At 38.4% G+C, this 24,565-nt stretch overlaps 2 protein-coding genes and 1 non-coding gene across 3 annotated transcripts; 2 read left to right on the forward strand and 1 right to left on the reverse strand.

The window, feature by feature from the left end:
- Positions 1–475: 475 nt before the first annotated feature.
- Positions 476–2,200, reverse strand: LOC130712906 (uncharacterized). Its single transcript, XM_057562723.1, has 3 exons — positions 1,298–2,200; positions 1,058–1,213; positions 476–529 (listed from the first exon to the last, which is right to left on the reverse strand). Exons 1-3 carry the CDS (start codon positions 2,198–2,200, stop codon positions 476–478), a joined length of 1,113 nt encoding a protein of 370 aa, XP_057418706.1.
- A 256-nt stretch (positions 2,201–2,456) lies between these two features.
- LOC130716446 (small nucleolar RNA R71) lies at positions 2,457–2,563 on the forward strand. The gene has a single exon (XR_009012058.1). It is a non-coding gene; the product is annotated as a small nucleolar RNA R71 (small nucleolar RNA).
- A 15,653-nt stretch (positions 2,564–18,216) lies between these two features.
- Positions 18,217–19,053, forward strand: LOC130712907 (uncharacterized). The gene has a single exon (XM_057562724.1). It carries the CDS (start codon positions 18,217–18,219, stop codon positions 19,051–19,053), a length of 837 nt encoding a protein of 278 aa, XP_057418707.1.
- The last annotated feature ends 5,512 nt before the right edge of the window (positions 19,054–24,565 follow it).

The following is a 24,565-nucleotide window of genomic DNA, read 5'->3' on the forward strand; positions in this document are numbered from 1 at the left end:
AGGACAATGTTCAAGTCAACAAACTCTGAAGCTCAAATAAAACCTAAAAGTCTCAAGAATTAGGCAAGTATCACAAGCATACTATGAGTGAAATCAACACAGAACCAAGAAGTGCAAGTGAGTCAGGATCCTCCAGGGAAATTTCATAGTGAAGGGTCAAGAATGGACCCTTAATGGACTCACATCAACTCCATTCTCAAGAAACAATCGGAAGACCGAAGTCTCCTCCTCTCTTCCCCAAAGCATGCAATCACTCATCCCCAAAAGACACAAGTATTCATGAAAACATTTTCAAAACCAGCACAAGTACGAGAGCATAACTACGGGCAAAAACATGTGAGTATAGGGAAGTAAAGACCCAAAAACGACTCTAACAAAACAATGCATGAATAAAAGAAAAATAAAAGCTACAAAAGAAAAATATGCAAAAATGCATGAGCTAAACTAAAGGAAAGAGTCGACCTTCTTTTACAAATTACCATGGAGGCCTTAGACACACCTCTGACTCCAAAATCCATGCTCTCATTCCCTGCAAAATGCAACAAACAAACAAGCAAAAGAAAACAAGACTTGGGTTGTCTCCCAAGCAGCCCTAAGTTATAGTCCTAGGTGGACTCTCCTTCCTTTGGTGTTAGGAAGGAAATTCCTTACCATCAATCTTTCTTCCACATGTGCAAGGTAGGAACCTTGCACAAAACCTTTGAAACAATTCCTCCCAAGAGAGGGTATCATCTAAACCATCATACCAAATCCTTGCTCCCCCCTTCAAGGAGTGAGGGAAGCGCTTAATCTTGAGCTCATCACTAGTCACACCATCCATCTTTACAAAGTGACTAGTTTGAGTGAATCGAGCCATGTGGTCTTGGAAATTCTCATCTTTAGACCCCCCATACTTGTTTTCACTAACAAGCTTGATGAGAGCTTGATTAAGCCCAACATCTTCTTCACTTACCTTGGGGGTCTCCTTTGAAGACCTGGACAAGCTTTGAATCATATCACAAACAAAACCATCATAAAGGTTAGCTTGCAAATTAGGATTGAAAACTGAAAATCTTACCTTGCCCTTACCAACTCGGAGAATGAGCTGACCCTTATCAACATCAATCTTAGCCCTAGCAGTGGCTAAAAAGGGTCGGCCTAGAATAAGAAGAATCTTTGCATCTTCCTCCATGTCCAGCACCACAAAATCAACGGGGAACACATACTTATCCACCTTCACCATAACATCCTCAATGATCCCATAAGGTGTCTTTAGGGATCGGTCCGCCATTTGTAAGGAGAGCATAGTTGGGGTAACCTCACCTAAGTTCAACCTCCTAAACATGCTGAGCGGCAACAAGTTGATGCTCGCTCCTAAGTCACACAATGCATCCACTTTCGACAACCCCTCAATCTCCACCGGAATAGTAAAGCTTCCGGGATCTCTCCTCTTCCTAGGCATCTTCCTTTGCAAGATTGCACTACACTCCTTGGTCAACATGACCGTCTCATCAACCTCACTCAACTTCCTTTTTTTACTTAGGATATCCCTCATGAACTTAGCATAGATTGGAATTTTCTCCAAGGCTTCAGAAAAAGGTATATTGATCTGAAGTTTCTTAAAAACCTCCACAAACTTAGAAAACTGTTTATCCAGATTTTTCTTAACCAAAGCCTTGGGAAATGGAATCTTGCTAAGCTCAGGAGTAGGATCATTCAATACTTTATTTTTAATAGGAACACTCACTTCCTCCTCCACTATCTTCTCACTTTTTCCTCCCTCTGTTTTCTTTTCTAACTCTCTTAACACTCTACCACTTCTAGTGGCAACAACAGAAGCATTTTTTTGATTAGAATTGACAATAGTGTCGGAAAAAGACTTACCTTGAGGTAACTCGGCCAATTGCTTGGCCAGCTGGCCAAATTGACTCTCCAAATTCTTTATAGCCGCCTCTTGGTTCTTGAAGTTGTTCATTGAGCGGTTGATGAAACTCTCCAATAGCTCCTCTAAACTCCTCTTGCAATTCACCTTTCCAACAACTTGTGTTTGGACAAGAGGTTCATGATTTGAGGATGGAACTATGCTTCCTTGAGCTATAGCTTTGGCTTCATTGCTCTCAGCATTGACAGTACACAAGTTACTAACATGAGGTCCACCACAAGACTTGCACTCCACACAAGTCATTCTTTCACCAATAGCCTTGGTCTCCTTAATATGCATTCGAATCTCCGCCACTTGTTCGGTGAGTTGCTTGCTGGAGGCCAAGAGCTTGTCATAAGCTTCCACTTCAAACTTACTCCTTCGGGTTTGGCGATCATTTTCAGAGTTCATGGCTCTCGCTGCCATCTTTTCTATTAAGTCATACCCCGCTTGTGGGGGAAGAGCGTCGAACTCGCCATTTGAAGCCGCATCTAGGCCAAACCTCCAAGAATATTGTAGACCATCATAAAATGTTGCAACCAATTCAGCTTGGGTAAGATTGTGTTGAGGGCATTTCCTCAAGAGCTTCTTGAAGCGCTCCCAAGCTTCATAGAGATTTTCTTCAGTGGGTTGCACAAAATTCATGATGTCTTTTTTCAATTTCCTCAAAAGGGCTCTTGGGAAGAACCTTGTTGTGAACTTTTCCGCTAAGTCTTCCCAAGTAGTGAAGATCCCTTGAGGTTGAGAATTCAGCCATTCCTCAGCGGTGTCCTTCAAAGAAAATGGAAACAAGTTCAACCGAATTGCATCCGTTGGAACATTGTTCACCCAGTAAGTGTTGCAATTCCGGATGAACCTCTCCATGTGAGCATGTGGATCTTCCAAAGTACCTCCACCATATTGGTTTTGGCTCACCAAGTTGATGAATGCCGGTCTCAACTTAAAGTTTCCAACTCCCTCGGGAAAAACAATGCTCCCGGGATAGTCATAACTCATGGTAGTTGAAGTGAGTTCTCGTAGAGACCGGTTGGCATTCTCAACTTCTTGTTCTTGTAACCGGAGAGTGATCCCCTCTTGGATTCTTGCCTCGATATGGGCTTGCATCTCCTCCTCCGTCATATGGCCACCCATGACGGTGTCTCTCTCGAGAGCAACCTGAAAGTGTGACACTCAAACAGAGAAAGATTAGTAGCACCAATTCTAGACAAAGATAAAAACAAAAAATAAAACCACAAACTAAAAACTTAAACCAAAAACCACAAACAATTCCCCGGCAACGGCGCCAAAAACTTGTTGGTTAATCCGCAAGTGTACGGAATTCACCCGGTTTTAAATTATCGAACCACAGGGAATTGGTGTGGCAATTCAGTTTAAGATTCGAGTTCACGGTTGGAAAGCAAATAAAATTCAGTTTTAAGGGTTGATTGTTCAAGTGATTGAGTGACAAACTTAAGAAATGTAAGTGTGTGATAACAATGGTGATCTTGCCTTGGGTTCTTGCTTAACTAAATCAGTTTTAAATTAACCTATTCTTCCCACAAAAATTCTGAGTCTCTCCTTGATATTATAGCCTATGTAATCATCTATCAATGCCTTGTATAGACAATCCTCTAAAGTCAAAAGATAGGTTCAATTCCTTGACAACCTAAACATTTGCTAAAGGCACTAAGCATGCAATTCAGGCCAACAAACCCCAACCCCTACTCTATTCCTAGTAGCAAGCATAGAAGAGGTAATCCCATATCATGTCCCTAATCTATAACAAATTCCCATTATATTACAGAAAAGCATAAAGCTAGCTCATGATCTAACTTGAAACATAAAGCATAGATATGGAATTCAAGGGTTTACTCAGAGGATTCATGTGAAGAAAAAGGAAATAAGATTAAAACATCAAGAGTCTTACAAGGAACCCAAAGCAAAAAGGTGTTTTAGCCAAGCATGGCTATGAAATCCATGCTAGAAGATAAAGATAAAACCTGGAACATGAGACCTAGGGAGGGCTCCCAAAGCTTCAGAACTCTAGCTCTCTCTTCTAACTTATGTAAAAATTGATAAAAATGAAAAAAGGTCCCAAGAGAAATGCCTAAAAACCAATTTATAGGCAAAACAAACGAGTCTGGGCGCTCAGGCGCCAATTCAGAGCGCCTGAGCGCCAATTCCAGCCCAAAAACATGCCTCTGGAAGGCAATTGGCGCCTAGGCGCCGGTTATAAGCGCCTAGGCGCTCTCCCCAGATCCCCTCCATATTATGCCTGGCGCCTAGGCGCCCATTTCAAGCGCCTAGGCGCTCGTACTCGCTGGAAAAGGCTTTTTGACTTCTTTCTTAACTTCTCTTCAAGCTCCATCAAGTCTTCCATTAATCCCAAGCCTCTTGACCTTCCTTCTCCTTCAGTTATTGATCTGAAAACTTGAAACACAAGGCAAGGAAAATCCAGAAGCTCAAAGAGCTTTGTTAGCAAAGAGGGGCCTCAATTATCAAAGGGAACACATGCAAGTCCTAAAGTTACTTATAATGCAAGAAAAGTCCCTATAAAACCACAAAATTACTAAAACAAAGCAAAGACACAAAGAAAGATAAAAATGCATGAGAATGCATGAAACACTACATGAGACTCCACAAAAAGACTCAAAATAAGCAAAGAAATGACCCTAAAAACACTACTAAAATAGGGTCATCATTCCACCACTACTACAAGCAAATATCAATACAGTGCAAGGCCACCTCTCTTTGATGGTCAGAGATTTGATTTCTGGAAAGACAGAATCAAGAGCTTCTTTCTTGGCTTTGATCCTGATCTCTGGGATTTTGTTGTTGATGGTTACACCCCTCCTGTTGATAAACATGGTGTAAAGATCCCAAGGAAGAAGATGAGTGAAGATCAAAAGAAGGAGTTCAGAGATCATCACAGATCAAGAGCTATTCTGCAAAGTGCCATTTCATATGAAGAATATGAGAAAATTACTGATCGTGATTCCGCTAAGTGTATCCTTGATTCCTTAAAGATGACACATGAAGGAAACAAGAAGGTGAAAGAATCAAAGGCGCTATCCTTGATCCAGAAATATGAATCCTTCATCATGGAACCTAACGAATCCATTGAGGATATGTTTTCCAGATTTCAGTTGCTCGTAGCTGGAATAAGACCTCTCAACAAAAGCTACACTACAAAAGATCATGTCATAAGGGTCATTCGAAGTCTTCCTGAAAGTTGGATGCCTTTAGTGACTTCAATAGAGCTTACAAGAGATGTTGAGCATATGATTTTAGAAGAACTCATCAGCATACTGAAATGCCATGAACTGAAGCGCTCGGAAATGCAGGATCTGAGGAAGAAGTCTATAGCTTTAAAATCCAAATCTGAGAAGTCAAAAGCTCTCCAAGCTGAAGCAGAAGAATCTGAAGAAGCATCAGAATACTCTGACGAAGATGAGCTGACTCTGATATCCAGAAAGCTCAACTGCATCTGGAAGCACAGGCAGAGCAAATACAAAGGCTCATCAAAGGACAAAAAGTCAAAGAAGCACTTCAAAACAAAGAAAAGTCTGATGGTGACTTTTGATGAATCAGAGTCAGAGGATGTTGACTCTGATGGTGAAGTTCAAGGACTCATGGCTATTGTCAAAGACAAAGAAGCAGAGTCAAAAGATGCAACTAACTCTGACTCAGCATCAGAGGAAGATACAAACTCTGATGATGAAAATGAGGTATTTGCTTCTTTCTCAACCTCTGAACTAAAACATGCTTTGTCTGATATTATGGATAAATATAACTCTCTCTTGTCTAAGCATAAAAAGTTGAAAAAGGACTTAACTGTTGCTTCTAAGACTCCTTCTGAACATGAGAAAATTATTTCTGATTTAAATGTGAGTAATCATGCTTTAGTTAACTCTAACTCTGTGCTCAAAAATCAAATTATTAAGTTAGAAGAAGTTATTGCTTGTGATGCCTCTGATAGTAAGAATGAATCTAAATATGAAAAATCCTTTCAAAGATTCTTTGCTAAAAGCGTAGACAGAAGCTTAATGGCTTCAATGATCTATGGCGTAAGCAGAAATGGAATATATGGCATTGTCTATTCTAAACCTTCTGAAGTTGCTGCATCATCTCTTAAGAAAGGAACTTTCTCTATGTCAAAATATCATGCTCAAATTCCTTTATATTATCCTGCTGAAAGACCCAAAGTTGTCAGAACTTCTGGGCTAACTAACAAGAAAGGACCCAGAAAGTGGGTACCTAGGGATAAGATTATATATGTTGCAGATATCTTCAATAGGTCCATCGAAACTCCAACCATGGAACCTGGACAATGGATGCAGGCAACACATGACGGGAGAAAGGCATATGTCCCAAGATCCAAAACTTGAATCTGATGGTGAAGTTGATCTTTGAGGCATCAGTAGAGTATGATTTGGTCAAGGAATCATTGGTTTTTGATAAGAACCCCTCTGTTGATATTCTGAACGCTATTCATGTTAGAATTAATGATAAGCTTGACTCTGACAAGTCAAAGCTAGCTGAAAAAGCTTGCAGAGATGAGCATGACCATTTCAGAAAGAAACAAAGACTCATAACTTGTCAAACCAGAAGCAACAACATCAGAAGATGCTACTACAACTTCTGACTTGCATCATCAGAAGAAGAGTAGGTTCATAGCTTCTCATTCTGAAGTATCTGAAGAAGAAATTTTGTCCAGAATGGAGATGTCACCAGAACCACACTTCTGCTCTCATCAGAAGATATGCTAATCAGAAGCCAAGTATCCCTTGGTATTCCTTCTGAGGGGGAGTATTTCGTCTTATGCTCTTACTATTTTTTTCCTCCTTCATTCTTTTTGCTTATGACAAAAAGGGGGAGAACTAATAGTATCTTGACAACTCCCTTATGTGATCAATTTCTATGCTCTAACGATACATTCTGATTGATGTCATCTCTCTCAATGCTATGATACATCTTATGACTCAATTAACTCTGATCACATACTTCAATATAGCTCAGAATCTAGATACTTCTAACGTGGTTGATATTAAGTATTAGATTCAGGGGGAGCTTAGCTCAGAATCAAGCTCGAGTCTTGGATTCAGAAGGAGCAAGATAAACTATACACATCAGGATAAGTTTTAACTCTGATACCTTATACTCTGAGTGTATTCACATCAGGATTTGTTTAGAGTTGTTCATCAAAATACATGGTTTTGTCATCATCAAAAAGGGGGAGATTGTAAGATCAAGATTGGGTCATGTGGTACAACTCTATGTTTTGATGATAACAAGTATTTATATGTGGATGAACAATTATGATACTCTAACGTTTGTCTTGAGTGTTTTGATAAACAGGTTCTGATTCTGACACCAGAAGATATATTCATCAGAAGATCTGAAGATCAGAAGATCTGAAGATCAGAAGTTCTGAAGATCAGAAGATCTGAAGATCAGAAGTTCTGAAGATCAGAAGATCTGAAGACTAGGATCTGTGTATCTTAGTGGTGATTCCTTTAGGAGATCAAGGTTGATCGGATCCTAGAGAAGACTAAGAGAGTGAATCTTAGTGTGAGCTAAGTCAGTGTATTGTTAGTCACTTGTAGGTTTCAAGTGCAGTTGTAACAATTATCTGATTAGTGGATTGCCTTCATTCTAAGAAGGAAGAAATCACCTTAACGGGTGGACTGGATTAGCTTGAGGGATTTATCAAGTGAACCAGGATAAAATACTTGTGTGCTTCTCTATTCTCTCTATCTTTATCCGCTGCACCATCTATCTCAGAGAAACCGAAAATATTTACTTTAAATCTTAAGGGAAAAGTTTTTATATTCAAAACTCTATTCAACCCCCCCCCCCTTCTAGTCGTTTTTCACACCTTCAGATATCTGCCCATTGATGGTCAGTATCAACAAACTTCAGAAGAAGTACGCCCTTCTGAACATAATCTCTAATAAAATGATATTTTACCTCAATGCGCTTTGCCCTTGAATGTAAGATAGGATTCTTACTGAGTGAGATAGCAGCAGTATTGTCGCAGTAAATTGGAATATTGCTCTCAAGGATTTGATAATCCTCTAGCTGATGTTTCATCCAGAGCATCTGAGTGCTGCAAATAGCTGCTGAGATATATTCTGCCTCTACAGTGGATAGTGCAATGGTTGACTGTCTCTTGCTTGCCCATGAGACTAAGTTACTTCCTAGAAATTGACAATTTCCAGAAGTACTTTTTCTTTCTGTTCTATCTCCAGCATAATCAGCGTCACAATAACCTGAAAGCTTATACTCTGATGTTTTCTTATACATCAAGCCAAGGTTAGTGGTACTTTTCAGATATCTGAGAATCCTCTTAACAGCAGTTAAGTGAGTTTCTCTCGGATCTGATTGGAATCGAGCACATAAATGTACACTAAAGATAATATCTGGCCTAGATGCAACAATACCACGATATATCTTTTGGCATACTTTACCACTCGCATCTTCTTTCTCCAGAATGCATGTAGGATGCATTGGAGTCTTGGCTATTGTAGACTCTGTCATGTTGAACTTCTTCAGAAGTTCCTTTGTGTACTTGCTCTGATGGATATATGTTGCTTCTGGTTTTTGATCAACTTGTATTCCCAGAAAATACTTAAGTTCTCCCATCATACTCATTTCAAATTCAGCCTACATCATCTCAGAAAATTCCTTGCAAAGAGATGGATTAGCAGATCTAAATATAATATCATCAACATAAATTTGCACAATTAAGATATCATCTTTGTAAGTTTTTCAAAAGAGAGTTGTATCTACTTTACCCCTTACAAACTCATTTTCCAGAAGGAATGAGCTTAATCTCTCATACCATGCTCTAGGAGCTTGCTTCAGACCATAGAGAGATTTCTTCAACTTGAAGACATGGTCAGGGATCTTCTCATCTTCAAAACCAAGAGGTTGGTGTACATACACTTCTTCAGAGATGTATCCATTCAAGAAGGCACTCTTGACATCCATTTGATGAAGAACTATGTTGTGATTCACAGAGAATGGGATCAACAGTCTGATAGCTTCTAATCTTGCTACTGGAGCAAACGTTTCAGTATAATCTATCCCTTCTTGCTGACTGTAGCCTTGAGCAACTAGCCTTGCTTTGTTTCTGACTACTTCTCATTTCTCATTGAGCTTGTTTCTGTAAACCCATTGTTAGTAAATCCGCAAGTGTACGAATCCACCCGGTTTTAATTATCGAACCACAGGGATTGTGATTGACTAAATTCGGTTTAAGCCTTGAGTATGAAGGTTTGTTTTATTGAAAAAGAGATATGTCGAAGTAGCAAAGATAAAATAAACAAAAACTCAGAAAAGAACATGCTTTGGGTTCTTGCTCAACTAGTCAATTCAAGCACAGCATTCTAAGCACATGTTCTCATGGATCTCTCCTTGATGCTATAGCCTAATTACTCACTTATTGATTCCTCACATAAGCAATTCTCCCATACTAAAAGCTAAGCCCAATTCCTTGTGTACTTAGTCATTTATATGAGGTTTTATATCATGCAATTTCAGGTCAACAAACCCCAACCCTTCCTCTATTCCTAGTAGCAAGCATAGAAGGGGTAATCCCAAATCGGTTCCCTAATCTATAACAAACTTCCGTTCTGATTATAGAAAAGCATAAAGCAAGCATGCATACAAGCTTAGATTGAAATTCAGAATATGGGATTCAAGAAAAGAAGAAGAACATGTGGGAAAGAACTTAAGATTATAACTCAAATATGAAAAGTCTTACAAAGAAAACCAAAGCAATAGAAGAGAGATTACAAGCTTGGAAGCCTTCTCTCACTCTCCTAGATGATCCTCTACCTCTGAATGTTACAAAGTATGAAAAGATATCCAAAATTACAAAAGAAAATGACTAGAATCCTATTTATAGGCAAAATCACGAGTCTGGGCTGTTCCGGTCGCTCAGGTGCCAATTCAGAGCGCCTGAGCGCCAATTCCATGCTGAAAAAGTGCCTCTGGAAGGCAATTGGCGCCTAGGCGCCAATTCAGAGCGCCTAGGCGCCAATTCTAGAAACTGGAACAGAGCAATTGGCGCCAATGGAGCACGCCTAGGCGCTCTTAACTCGCTAGAAAGCCTTTTTATCTTCATTTTAACTCCTCTTTACTCTTCTTTAAGCCTCCATTCAATTCTCCAAGCCTCTAGACCTTCCCTCTTCAGCTGATTCAACCTGACACCTTGATGAACAATCTTGGAACATATCTTGAAACTTAAAGGTCAGTTTTGCACAAAGGCTCCAAAACAAGTGGAAATTGCCTAAGACTCCTAAACTCTAATAAAATGCAAATAAAGCCCTTATAAAACTACAAAATTACTAAACTAATGCAAATGCACAAATAAAAGTAAAAATGCATGAGAATGCATGAAACACTACATGAGACACACGAAAAAGACTCAAAACCTACAAGGAAAAACCCTAAAAACATCATATAAACTCGGATCATCACCCATTTGGTTCCAATAATGTGAGCACCTTTGGGTTTCTGGACAAGATTCCAGACATCCTTCTTGGAGAATTGATTCAACTCTTCTTCCATGGCCAGAATCCAGTCCTTGTCTTGAAGAGCCTCATCAACTGACTTTGGTTCAATTAGTGACACAATTCCCTTCAGACTTAGTAGAGTCTCTTCAGAGGGTCTGAATGTTGATCTGGTTCTGACTGGTTCGTCTTTGTTTCCCAGAATCAGTTCTTTAGGGTGAGAGGCAATTATTCTGCTATTCTTCTGAAGTAGTGGATCAGAGGGACCATCTTCTTCTGGAGAGTCTGCCTCTGGCTCAGCTTGTTCTGGAGCTTTGCCTTTATCAGAAACAGTTATGCTCATATCTGCAAACATATCAGCTAGCTTTGACTGGTCAGAGTCAAGCTTATCATCAAATCTAACATGTATAGATTCCTCAATAGTTTTAGCTTCAGTATTAAAAAATCTAAAACCTTTAGAGCGATCAGAGTAGCCAAGTAATAAACATTTAGAAGATTTAGAATCAAATGTATGCAATCTATCCTTAGTATTCAAAACATAGCAGACACAACCAAAAGGATGAAAATAAGAAATGTTGGGCTTTATATTCTTCCACAATTCATAGGGAGTCTTATTCAGAATTGGTCTGATAGAGATTATGTTCTGAATGTAACATGTTGTGTTTACTGCCTCTGCCCATAAGTGCTTTGCCATGTCAGTTTCTTGGAGCATGGTTCTAGCCATCTCTTGGAGAGTTCTATTTTTCCTTTCAACAACACCATTTTGTTGAGGAGTTCTAGGACAAGAGAAATCATGTGATATCCCATAGGTATCAAACAGACTCTCAAACTTGTCATTCTCAAACTCTCCACCATGATCACTTCTGACACACACAATCCTGCAACCCTTCTCGTTTTGCACTTGGGCAACAAAGGTAGAGAACACAGAATGAGACTCATCCTTGCGGCTTAAGAATTTTACCCATGTCCAGCGGCTATAGTCGTCAACGATGACCATCCCATATCTCTTGCCACCTATAGACTCAGTTTTCACTGGTCCAAATAGGTCGATATGCAGAAGTTCCAACGGCCTTGAGGTGGAAACAACATTCTTTGCCTTGAACAGGAATTTTGTAAATTTTCCTTTCTGACATGCTTCACAAAGAGCGTCTGAAGAGAACTTCAGAGTGGGTAAGCCCCTGACAAGGTCAAGCTTACTCAGCTGAGAAATCTTTCTCATACTGGCATGCCCTAACCGTCTATGTCATACCCATTGCTCTTCATTAACAGAAAGAAGGCACTTTACTTTCTGAGATTCCAACTCAGATAATTTGATCTTATAAGTGTTGTTCTGCATCTTGCTGTTAAACAGAATAGAACCATCGATCTGACTTACAGCCCTGCAAGACTTTTGATTGAAAATAACATCATAACCCTTGTGAGCTAATTGACTTATTGACAATAAGTTGTGAGTTAAACCATCTACCAACAGAACATTATCAATGCATGGACTATTATCAATGCCAATAGTACCAGAACCAACAATTTTACCCTTCTCGTTGCCTCCAAAACCAACTTCGCCACCAGGCTTAAGTTTCAGGTCTTGGAACATACACCTTTCTCCCGTCATGTGTCGCGAGCATCCACTGTCCAGATACCATGATTGGTGTTTTAGTGGAGCGATCAAGGATATCTGCAACATAGATAATCTTTTCCTTAGGTACCCATTTTCTGGGTCCTTTCTTGTTAGTTACCCCAGAGGTTCTGACAACCTTAGGTTTCTCAACATGATACTTCAAAGGAATCTGAGCATGATATTTAGACATAGAGAAGGTTCCCTTTTTGAGAAGGGGGTTAGCAACTTTAACAGGAAATGGTTCAGGCAATATAGTACCAGAGGGTACAAAATGTTCATATAAAGATTTTGCCTTAGGCATAGGAGGCTCATTTCTACTGGGTTTAGAATAGCCAATGTCATACATTCCATTTCTGCTTACGCCATAGATCATTGAAGCCATTAAGCTTCTATCTACGCTCTTAGCTAGGAATCTTTGAAAAGACTTTTCATATTTAGATTCATTCTTAACATCAGAGGCATCACAAGCAACAACTTCTTCTAATTTAGCAATTTGATTTTTTAGCACAGAGTTAGAGTTAACTAAAGCATGATTACTAACATTTAATTCAGAAATCTTTTTCTCATGTTCAACAGAAGTTTCAGAGGCAGCGGAGAAATTCTTTTTCAACTTTTTATACTTTGTCAAAAGAGAGTTATATTTATCCATAATATCAGACAAGGCAGCTTTAAGTTCAGAAGTTGAGAAAGAAGCAAATACCTCATTTTCATCGTTTGAGTCTAGCTCTTCCTCTGATGCAGATTCAACATTAGGTGCATCCTTAGACTCTACATCTTTGTTCTTGACAATTGCCATGAGTCCTTCAACGATTTCTCCATCAGAGTCAACTTCTTCTGACTTTGAGTCATCAAAAGTCACCATAAGACCTTTCTTTTCTTTGAAATGCTTCTTTGGCTTCTTGTCCTTCTTCAGCTTTGGACAGTCACTTTTGTAGTGTCCTGATTCTTTGCATTCGAAGCAAGTGACTTCTTTTGATGTTCTGACTGGATGAAGATTCCTGCTTTCCTTTGCCCTTCGATGAGCCTCTGTACTTGCTCTGCCTGTGCTTCCAGATGCGGTTGAGTGATGACCCTATTTTAGTAGTGTTTTTAGGGTCATTTCTTTGGTTGATTTGAGTCTTTTTGTTGAGTCTCATGTAGTGTTTCATGCATTCTCATGCATTTTTATTCTTTTCTTTAGTTTTTATTTCGTTTTGGTAATTTGGTAGTTTTATAGGTAGTTTTCTTGCATTTTAAGTAAAGTTTAGGACTTGCATGGTTTTGTTGTGTTTTATGAGGGACTTCTTGTGCTAATGAGCTCTTGTAGCTTCTAGAATCTTCCTTGTCTTGGTGGTTAGGTTTGGAGTGCAGAAAACTGAAGGAGAAGGAAGGCCAAGGAGCATGGAATTGATGAAGGACATAAAGAGAATTGAAAAGAGGAGTTTCAGAAGCCAAAAAGTCACTTTCAGGCGAGCTAGAGCGCCTAGGCGCTTGGAGTGGGCGCCTAGGCGCCAATAGGGTCAGAGAGCATGTCTCTTGACATGCAATTGGCGCTCAGGCGCTCTGAATTGGCGCGTGAGCGCCCAGTCTCGTTATTTTCAGCCTATAAATAAGGCTTAGGCCAATTTCTTTGATACATTTTGTCATTTCACTCATTTTTGATCAAGTTTTGAGAGCTGAGGAGAGCTTTGGGACCAAGGGAGGTTTCCAACTTGTATTTCTCTCAGGTTTTCTTTACATTTCCTTTATGAATTCACTAGCCATGAGTGGCTAGTTTACTTTTTTGCTTTGGGTTAAGAGATTCTATGAAACTTTAGTTTATAAATCCTATCTCTATGCATGAGTTTTGATTCAATCTTGTATTTCAATTCCTTATTGCATGTTTAGCTTTGGTGCACCTTTGCTATAGGCTAGATTATAATAGAATGGAAATTTGTTATGATTTAGGGACATGAATTGGAATAGATCCTTCTATACTTGCTTCTAGGAATAGAGTGAGGGTAGGGTTTTGTTGGCCTGAATAATTGAGCTATCATACCTCTTATGAATGTTTAAGTACACAAGGAATTGGGCTTAACTTTCAATTTGAGAGAATTACTTTTGTGAGGAATCAACTAGTAAGTACATAGGCTATAACAACAAGATATAGATCAAGATATCACATGCATAGGATAGGTGGACTAAAATGGATTAGATGATCAAACACCCAAGGCAATTTTCCATCATTGTTATTTACAACTTTTCCATCATTGCTCTTTTGCAAAACCTTTGTCACAATCAACCTAAACCAACTTCTGAATTTTACTGTTTTAAGAACTTGCAAACTCTAGGTTTAAATCAACAATTCTCACTCACAATCCCTGAGGTTCGATAATTTAAAACCCGGAGGTATTCGTGCACTTGCGAATTGACCAACATTGAGCTTTCTGGAGATCAGGGTCAGCTCATCTTCATCAGAATCTTCAGAGGTTTCTTCAGACTCTTCAGCTGCTTGGAGAGCTTTTGCCTTTTCAGATTTGGATTTCAAGACTATGGACTTCTTCCTGTGAGTCTGATGCTCTGCACGATCTAACTCATGACTCTTCAACATGCTTATGAGTTCTTCCAAACTCAATCAACTCATCAAGATCTCTTGAAAACTTTAATGAAGTTATCAAGGGTACCCAGTTTTCAGGAAGGCCTCTAAGAATCCTCTTGACATGATCAACAGTGGTATAACTTTTGTTGAGGGGTCTATTCCAGCAATAATCAACTGGAATCTGTAAAACATATCTTCAATGGATTCGTCAGGTTCCATCTGGAAGGATTCGTACTTCCTGATCAAAGACAACGCCTTTGTCTCTTTCACTTCTCTTTTTCCTTCATGTGTCATCTTTAAGGAATCAAAGATAGACTTAGCATACTCACGATCTGCTATCTTTTGATATTCTTCAAAGGAGATAGCATTGAGAAGAATGGTTCTAGCTTTGTGGTGCTCGGAGAACTTCTTCCTTTGCTCAGGCGTCATATTTTCTCTTGAAAGCTTTTTGCCATCAGCATCAACTGGACGCGTATAGCCATCCACAATAATATCCCAAAGATCAGCATCGAAGCCAAGAAAGAAGCTTTCGATTCTATCTTTCCAGTACTCGAACTTCTGTCCATCAAAGATAGGAGGCTTTGCACTGTAGACATCCTTTTGCGCATCACTGGTGGTAGCCATCTCAGTTTTTCACACCGGCCCGGATCACTGAACACTGTTAGGTGTGGTTATCAGAACTTGCGCTCTGATACCAATTGAAGGTATGAAAAACGATAGAAAGGGGGGGGGGGTTTGAATAGCGTTTTCAACAAAAACTTTTCCCTCTTAAGATTTAGACAAATCTCTCGAACAAACAACACAAGGTGCAAAGATAAGAGATGAAGAGAAGCACACAAGTATTTTATCCTGTTTCACTTGATAAATCCTTCAAGCTAATCCATTCCACCCGTTAAGGTGATTTCATCCTTCTTAGAATGAAGGCAATCCACTATTCAATGTTTGTTACAACTGCACTAGCAACCTGCTCAGTGACTAACAATACAATGAACTAGCAAACACTAAGATTCACTCTCTTAGTCTTCTCAAGGAGCTGACCAACCTTGGTCCCTTAAGGAAATCAAGCTAACTGTTTGAGGGTTTTGGCACTACAACATTTTGGGTCCACAGCAACGCCCGGAAAGCGTTTCCTAATCCCAAAAAAGCGTTGCCTTTGGTTTCAGAAACGCTTTTGCAAGTGTGGTCGTCTGAGGCGTTGCTTAAGCCTAAGATAACGTTTTTCATAATATAGCGCAACACTTGGGGTTAAAGCGTAGCCCTTTATCTGATAGGGAAATTTTTTTCCAATTTCCCTACGGAAACACTTTTGCGGACGTTTTCGTAAATAACTAGAGAAAAGCGTTCTCTTATGTTTTTTAGAACAGATCTTAAAGTGTAGCAGTAGCATTCGCTATACCAAAAGCGTTGCCTTTTCTACCTAAGAGAACAGTTTTTTGCAGTGAAGTTGAAAATGTTCTTTTTTTTTTGTCAACAGTTGAAAATGTTCTATTTTATAAGGAAATTGGTCTTTTGTTGATATGGGGAGATTCATAAAAAATATTGTCATCAAATTGAATACAATTATATACTTGCTAATTAAAATAGTATTTCATTCATTGAAATGGAAATTGAGACGGAACCCCAGTCATCTAACAGAATTTGTCCTAGCCCACATGGACCCATATTGAGAACCATACATGATTAACAAAAGAAAGAGCATATTTTGACATAAAATCAGCAGCAACTGACTTGTGTGGAAATTATCAGATAGAATCTTGCAATCCTCCATAACCATCTGAATCCACGTAATCCAACAAGGAGTGGAAAATTTAATCCATGTAATCCAACAAATTTAATAATCCAAACTAATAAGCTAAAGATCCAAACTACAGGATCCAAATTCCACCATCAAAGTGTAGCATCATCTTCTTCCGCCATCATGCCACCATCATTTTGCTACAAACAAAAAAAAATAAAATATATATATATATATATATATATATATATATATATATCAGTCACTGTGAAGTACATAAAACATGTGTAACAAGAATAAAAAATTTACATTCAATAAAGAAGCATAGTGAAAAATGATGGCCAAATCATCCTAATTCATTTGACGAAGAATTGAGAAAATACGTCTCAGCCGTTGCACCATGATTGTGGCCTTTCTTCTGTACAAGGGAACATGAATAGTTTACATTCAATTACCAGACTTAGAATATGAAAATAAACTAGTTGTCATGTTTCAGCTTCTACTAGGCAGGCATGCCAACTGTTCAATACTAAGCAAACCAAAGTACCCTTATGTGAATAGTGGAAAAAATATTATCCCTTTGTAGTAGTTATAGATAGATATATGATTGATTACAACAAATTAATTATCACTCTTATTCCAAATTATATTTAAGTAAAAACAAATTTCACAATTCATATCTATTACCATCCAAGTAGTTACGTATTATAAATTTTCATAACATCAAAGTTGTTGAACTTTTTTAATAATTTCTCAATATAATGTGATTGATTCAAAGAAAATCCATTTTCTGTTTTCTTTATTTTTATCCTCAGAATCACATCAGCTTCCCCTAAATCTTTGGTTTCAAATTTGGAACATAAAAAAAATTTAGTTTTATTTATCACTTCCAAATTTGTTCCAAAAATCAACATATCATCCACATATAAACATATAATAACACAATTATGTTCAACCAGCTTTGTGTATACGCAAGTATCAGAAGAATTCACAACAAATCCATATTCTATCAAAGCACTATTAAACTTCTCATACCATTGTAGCACTATCAAGAGCATAACCAATGAAAACAACATCAACAGTTTTTGCACCAATATTATTTCTTTTGAATTCTGGGATTCCTACCTTAGCCAAATACCCCCACACTTTAAAGAATTTCAAGTTTGGGGAATAACCTTTCCACAATTCATAAGGAGTTTTATCCAAATACTTATGGGAAACTCTATTGAGAATATAACAAGCACTTAGAATAGCTTCACCCCACATATTGTCAGGCACACCAGAACTAAGTAAAATAGCATTCATCATATTTTTCAAAGTTCTATTTTTCCTTTCAGCTATGCCATTTTGTTGAGGTGAATAAGGTGCAGTGAATTCATGAACAATTCCATTTTTTTCACAAAAATCCTTAAGACTAGTTGTACTTGGACTGGGCGGGACATAAAGGACGCTTATGCCCGCCCAAAATAAGCAATCAACCGAACGAAGACAGTCGTGGCGGGAATTGGCGGCATAACAAGTATCTTTGCCCTTCCTTTAGGTGGACCCACGAGCCAGCTAAAAGATTCTTTTGGATTTGTCTTATATGCATAAGGATTTGGGCCCTGATTGTCAGGCCCAAATATAGGAAAAGTCCATGTCATGACCACACCCTCTATAAAAGGGGAGGTCATCATCTTGTACGAGGGACCTTTTTTGAACATTTAATGAGAATTTACCTTTTATGACTTCTTTGCTATTTTAGGTGCTCTGCTAGGGTTTGCTTTCTTTTCTTCTCTTACGTAAGCTTCTCTAGTACAGAACAGTACTGTACTCAACACCTCTATCTGAGCTTAACCTTTTTATACGGCAATCCCATTGATTTTCCACTTCAGCCTTGTATTTAAGGAAAAAAGCCAGCTATCAAAACAGATGTCTGAAATGCAGAAGCAGATCAAAGAGGCCAAGTTACCAGAGGCTCGAGTTGCCAAGGTTGAGTGTGTAACATGTGGAGGTGCTCATACTACTGAGCAATGCACAGAAACCATGGATAAGGAAATCAAGGCCATGGGTCAATTTCAAAACAACCCATACTCCAATACATACAACCCTGGATGGAGAAATCACCCCAATTTCTCGTGGAAGGAACAAGGTACAAATGGCCAGGCAGGTAATTTTCAAGGACAACATCCAAATCAAAGGTTCCAAGGCCAAGCCTCGAGACCACCACCACAAGAGCAAGCCGCTGGAACTAGTGGAGGCAAGAAAAGCTTGGAAGAGCTATTGGAGAGCTTCATCAACCGGTCAGAAACCAACTTCAAAAACCAGGAGGCATCCATCAAAAATCTTGAGAATCAGTTTGGCCAGCTAGCCAAACAAGTTGCGGAAAGACCTCCAGGTAAGTTTCCTTCTGACACAGTTGTTAATCCTAGGCAAGAGAATATTTCTGTTGTTACCACTAGAAGTGGTAAAATCATTGATAGGGTTAATGAAGAGGTTAATGAAGAAACACCTGCTAGAAAAGAAACTGTGCATGCTAAAACCAAAGTGATAGAACGTCCATCTGAACTTGGAAAAATTCCATTTCCTAAAGCCTTGGTTAAAAAGAATCTTGAAAAACAATTCTCAAAATTTCTGGACATTTTCAAGAAATTGCAAATAAACATACCATTTTCTGAGGCTTTAGAACAAATGCCAATTTATTCTAAGTTCATGAAGGACATTCTAACTAAAAGAAGAAAATTAAGGTGGATGTTTTTCGCTCTTTAAAACACCTAGCAGTAGAGGATGTTTTTCGCTGTGAGGTGGTGGATGAGCTAGTTTGTGAGGAGTTCATCAGAATATCCATGAAGGACCCTCTTGAAACTGTAATCAGAGAAGGTCTTGGGATTCAAAGCCTTAATGGTGAGGACGAGCTTGATAATGAGGTTAGTACCACCCTTTCTCAGCTAGAATCTGTTTCATCTCTTTTTATCAAAAGTATTTGGAAAGAAGAATTAATAAGAGATGAAAAAGAATCAGCTAATGAAAAAGAAGAATTGAAACCACTCCCCTCCTCCCTCAAGTATGCTTTTCTTGAGGAGGGTGCTAATAAACCTGTTATTATAAGTAGCACTCTTACTTCCTTAGAAGAAGAAAAACTTCTAAGGGTTCTGAGGGATCATAAGTCAGCTCTGGGTTGGACTATAAGTGATATTAAGGGTATAAGCCCTGCGGTTTGTATGCACAAAATTTTATTAGAAGAAGATTACAAACCAATAGTCCAACCTCAGAGAAGACTTAATCCTATCATGAAAGAAGTAGTGCGAAAGGAAATTATCAAATTACTTGATGCAGGTGTTATTTATCCGATTTCGGATAGTGAATGGGTGAGTCCCATTCAAGTGGTTCCCAAGAAAGGAGGAATGACTGTAGTTGCTAATGAAAACAATGAGTTAATCCCCACTCGACAGGTAACGAAGTGGAGGGTTTGTATTGATTACAGAAGGCTGAATGTGGTCACTCGTAAGGACCATTTCCCTTTGCCTTTTATTGATCAAATGCTTGATAAATTGGCTGGGCATCGTTAATACTGTTTCTTAGATGGCTATTCTGGGTACAACCAAATCTGTGTTGCACCTGAGGATCAAGAAAAAACAGCATTCACTTGCCCGTATGGCGTGTTTGCTTATAAAAGAATGCCATTTGGACTCTGTAATGCCCCAGCCACTTTTCAAAGATGCATGTTTGCTATATTCTCTGACTTGGTTGAGACTTGTATTGAAATCTTCATGGATGATTTCTCTGTTTTTGGAGAAGATTTCAATACTTGTCTAGAGAATTTAGCATTGGTTTTAAAAAGGTGCCAAGATACCAATCTGGTCTTAAACTGGGAGAAATACCATTTTATGGTAAAAGATGGCATTGTTTTGGGACATAATCTTTCTGAACAAGGAATTGAGGTTGATAAGGCCAAAATTGAAGTCATTGAAAAACTACCCCCTCCAATAAATGTTAAAGGTGTTAGAAGCTTTCTAGGGCATGCTGGTTTTTATAGGCCATTTATCAAAGATTTTTCAAAATTGGCAAAGCCTATGACCAACTTGCGTGAAAAATAAGCTCCTTTCATTTTTGACAATGAATGTTTGAAAGCTTTTTCCCAAATCAAGGAAAACTTAATTACAGCCCCTATAATTGTCGCTCCTGACTGGTCTCTACCCTTTGAGATTATGTGCGATGCTAGTGATTTAGCCTTAGGAGCTGTTCTTTGCCAAAAGAAAGAAAAAGTTTTGTATGTGATTTATTATGCAAGCAAAGTGCTAAATGAAGCACAGAGAAACTACACAACAACCGAAAAAGAATTACTGAGTGTAGTCTTTGCTTGTGAGAAATTTAGATCATACATTCTGGGCTCAAAAATTATTATTCATACTGATCATGTTGCCTTGAGACATTTGTTTGCAAAACAGGATGCTAAGCCAAGGCTGATTCGATGGGTCTTACTCCTCCAAGAGTTTGATCTGGAAATCAGAGACAGGAGAGGAAAAGACAATGGAGTAGCTGACCATTTCTCAAGGATTGAAGGAGGAGCTGCGTCTTCAATACCCATTCAGGAAGAATTTCCTGATGAAAAGCTCTTGGCTATTTCCAACACAGAATCCATGCCCTGGTATGTGCATTTTGCAAACTTCAAAGCAGCTGGCTTAATTCCTCATGATTTGACCTGGCAACAGAAAAAACGTTTTTTAAGAGATGCTAAGTATTACTTCTGGAATGAACCTTATCTTTTTAAAACATGCTCTGACGGAATAATCAGTAAGTGTGTCCCAGAAGTTGAAAAAAATCAAATACTTTGGCATTGCCATGGGTCAAATTATGGAGGACATTTCAGCGGAGAAGGAACAGCTATGAAAGTTCTCCAAAGTGGTTTTTACTGGCCCACTCTGTTTAAAGATAGCGGAAAATTTGTTAAGAGTTGTGACAAGTGCCAAAGAGCTGGTAACATATCTAGGAGAAATGAGATGCCCCTAAAAAATATTTTGGAAATTGACCTTTTTGATGTTTGGGGCATCGATTTCATGGGACCATTCCCACCTTCATATGGTTGCCGATATATTCTTGTGGCCGTTGATTATGTCTCAAAATGGGTTGAGGCCTCAACTCTCTCAACAAATGACTTCAGTGCAGTGATTATTTTCTTGAAGAAAAATATTTTCACAAGGTTTGGTGTGCCGCGGGCTATTATAAGTGATGGGGGTTCGCATTTTTGTAACAGAGCTTTTGAAACTCTGTTGCAGAAGTACGGTGTTAAACACAGAGTTTCAACACCTTATCATCCCCAAACTAGCGGACAAGTTGAGGTTTCCAATCGTGAGTTAAAACGTATTTTGGAAAAAGTGGTGGGTACATCCAGAAAGGATTGGTCAAGGAAACTTGACGATACTTTATGGGCTTACCGTACTGCATTCAAAACTCCGATTGGAACATCTCCTTTTCACTTGGTTTATGAAAAACCCTGCCACTTACCTGTGGAATTGGAACACAAAGCTTTCTGGGCCATTAAATAATTGAATTTCAACCTGAAAGATGCTGGTGAGAAGAGGTTACTAAAGCTTATTGAACTTGATGAGTTTCGACTCCAAGCCTATGAGAGTGCCAATGCCTATAAGGAAAGGACCAAGAAATGGCATGACAAAAAAATCATGCACAGAGAGTTTGTTGCAGGACAGTTTGTATTGCTTTATAACTCAAGAATGAAACTTTTTCCTGGGAAGTTGAAATCAAGATGGTCAGGACCTATGATGATAACAAAAGTTTTTCCACATGGAGCTGTGGAAATTGAGGACCTAAAAATCAAGGGTCGCTTTACAGTAAATGGACAACGCTTGAAAGTGTACCATGATGGTACAAATCTGGAAGCCGAGTCCATGCGCTTGTTAGCTCCAGAATGATGTGATGAAAAAGTCTATCTAAGACTATAACTTAGAGCTGCTTGGGACACAACCCGAGAAGGTTTGTTTTAATTTCGTGTGTTTAAATTATTACTGTCAAACAAAAAAAAAATAATCTCTGGTTATTATTTCCATTATATTTAACTTAGCCAAGTTCTGTCACTAAACTTCCTGTTGTCCACTTTTGTTTTGTAAATACCTCTTGTAGTTCTTTTGATTGGCTGCATTTTGCTCAAAACATGATGGGCAACCATATGTTCCAACATCTGGAGCAACATGGTGGAATTACATATGTTGCTTGTTGTGAGGTTGCTAACTGTATGGTGATTCAGAAGTTTTTATCCTATGCTGTGCGTTTTATCTTCTGAAGGCGTGTTTGTTTTAATCTTGGCTGAAGTAACAAGATTAATATCGTATGGACCAAGTTTTATCTTCTGAAGGCGTGTTTGTTTTAATCTTGGCTGAAGTAACAAGATTAATATCGTATGGACCAAGTCTATCTCAAATTCTGTTTTACTTGGTTCTGTTATTTTATTCTGGTAAGATTTGATTCCATGAAGATTCTTTCCAGAAGTGTGTTAGTGGACTCTATGACGTTCAGCCCATTGAAGATCCAAGCCCCAAGTGAACGTCTATATAAAAGGAACTTGTAAACCCTAGCTGTGCACGGATTCAGAGATTCAGATATTGATTTTAGGGTTTTGTTTGTGAGTCCTCTTGTGAGTGTTGTACCAACTTAGTGCTTTAGTTCATCAAAGTACTGAGTTGAATTTGTTTAGTTGAGTTGTAATCTCATCAAACTGTTTTTGATAAACATGTCTTGATCACTGTGGCAGTGATTGTTAGGAGTTAGAGAAAGTTTTCTCATAGCTTAGAGGAGAAGGGCTAAGCTTGATTCACTTGTGTAATAGTGGTGAACATATAAGAGGCTCTATACTAAGGGGGAGTACTTAGGTATAGGAGGGACTTTTATGTGACCTGAGAACTATTATTTGATAGTGAATTGACTCCTGGATTGGTATCCTCCAGACGTAGGTGATGTTCACCGAACTGGGTTAACAACTCCTTGTGTTTTAACTGTTTGTTTATTATTGATACTCTGATTGTGTTTTGTTGTGCTACACATTGTTGCAACATTGTGTATCACATCTGTCCTAGGTGAATACGAATTTCACCTCTCTTAGTAAACTTTTGCACACTGAATTGTTGATTGGAAAATGACTTGAACTTTGTTTTGGAACTTGAATTTCAAAAAAAAAGGGTGGTTCACTATAACTCCCTAAAAACTTCTTGAAGAGTGTTGAGTGTGTTTACATTGATTCCTGACTTGTTTGCATACACCCGGTTCTGTTCTGACATACATTTCAATTTTTGCAAGGAACATTAATCTTTGAAGAGACTTGGTAGGAATTTTTCAGGCTTCAGAGATTTGTCAAACTTCAAATTCCCCTAGTTGCCCAACTTTGAGCTTCATGAATGAATTCTTTGGCACCCAGGTTAATTGAAGAATGAACTCTTGAGTGATTCCAAAAGGAAATTTGTTGAGCAGGTTTAAATCAAGAAATGACTCTCTTCTTTGGCAAAGCTGTAAAAAGAAAAAAATGCTTGAATAACATGAAAAGCAAAAGTGCTTAAGAAAGAAAGAACAAGCAAATGCAAAAGAAAAAGAATTGAGTCTTGAAAAAAAATGTCTTGCTCGGTCTTAATCGAAAAGAAAAATCACTCTTGAAATTTCTGAACCCTTGTGATCCAATGTTTATCCTACCATAGCCCTAGCCAATGTTACAACCCTTGAAGTCTAACAGATTCTTGTTTCATTGCAATTTTATTGAGTTGATTGATTTACAGAACCAAGGCTGCGTGTTTGCAAGTTAGAGCACCCCAGAAAGGTGAGTTGAGAGCTCAAACGGTGAGGTTTGGTAAATTCTTGTTCCTAATTCAAAGTTTCATGTTACTAATTTCTCAATTCATGTGTGCTTAAGGTTTGTGATTTCAAGGAAACAAGATATTTTGTTTTGTAACGTTTGAACAACTGGAAAGAAATGACTTGAGCTTGAGGGCAAGCTACTCGAGTTTCCGCTTGAGGACAAGCTGCCGTTGAGTATAGTGGTGTGATGACCCTGAGATTGTTGTTAATTTTAAGTGTTTTAATTGTCATTTTATTTGTTTTTAACTTAGTAAATTGAGTCTTGCATTGTCATTTTAATAATTTTACACTTTATTTGCTTTTAAATCCTTTTAGTGTGTTTTAGTGAGGATTTGGCCCTTAGAGTTGCAACCTTTGCATCTTTGGTCATGTTAGAACATTTAAGGGCATCTTGGGCATTCACTTAAGTTTCTCTACCTAGAAA

Source organism: Lotus japonicus, chromosome 4 (assembly GCF_012489685.1).
Source record: "Lotus japonicus ecotype B-129 chromosome 4, LjGifu_v1.2".
Classification (NCBI taxonomy): Eukaryota; Viridiplantae; Streptophyta; class Magnoliopsida; order Fabales; family Fabaceae; genus Lotus; species Lotus japonicus.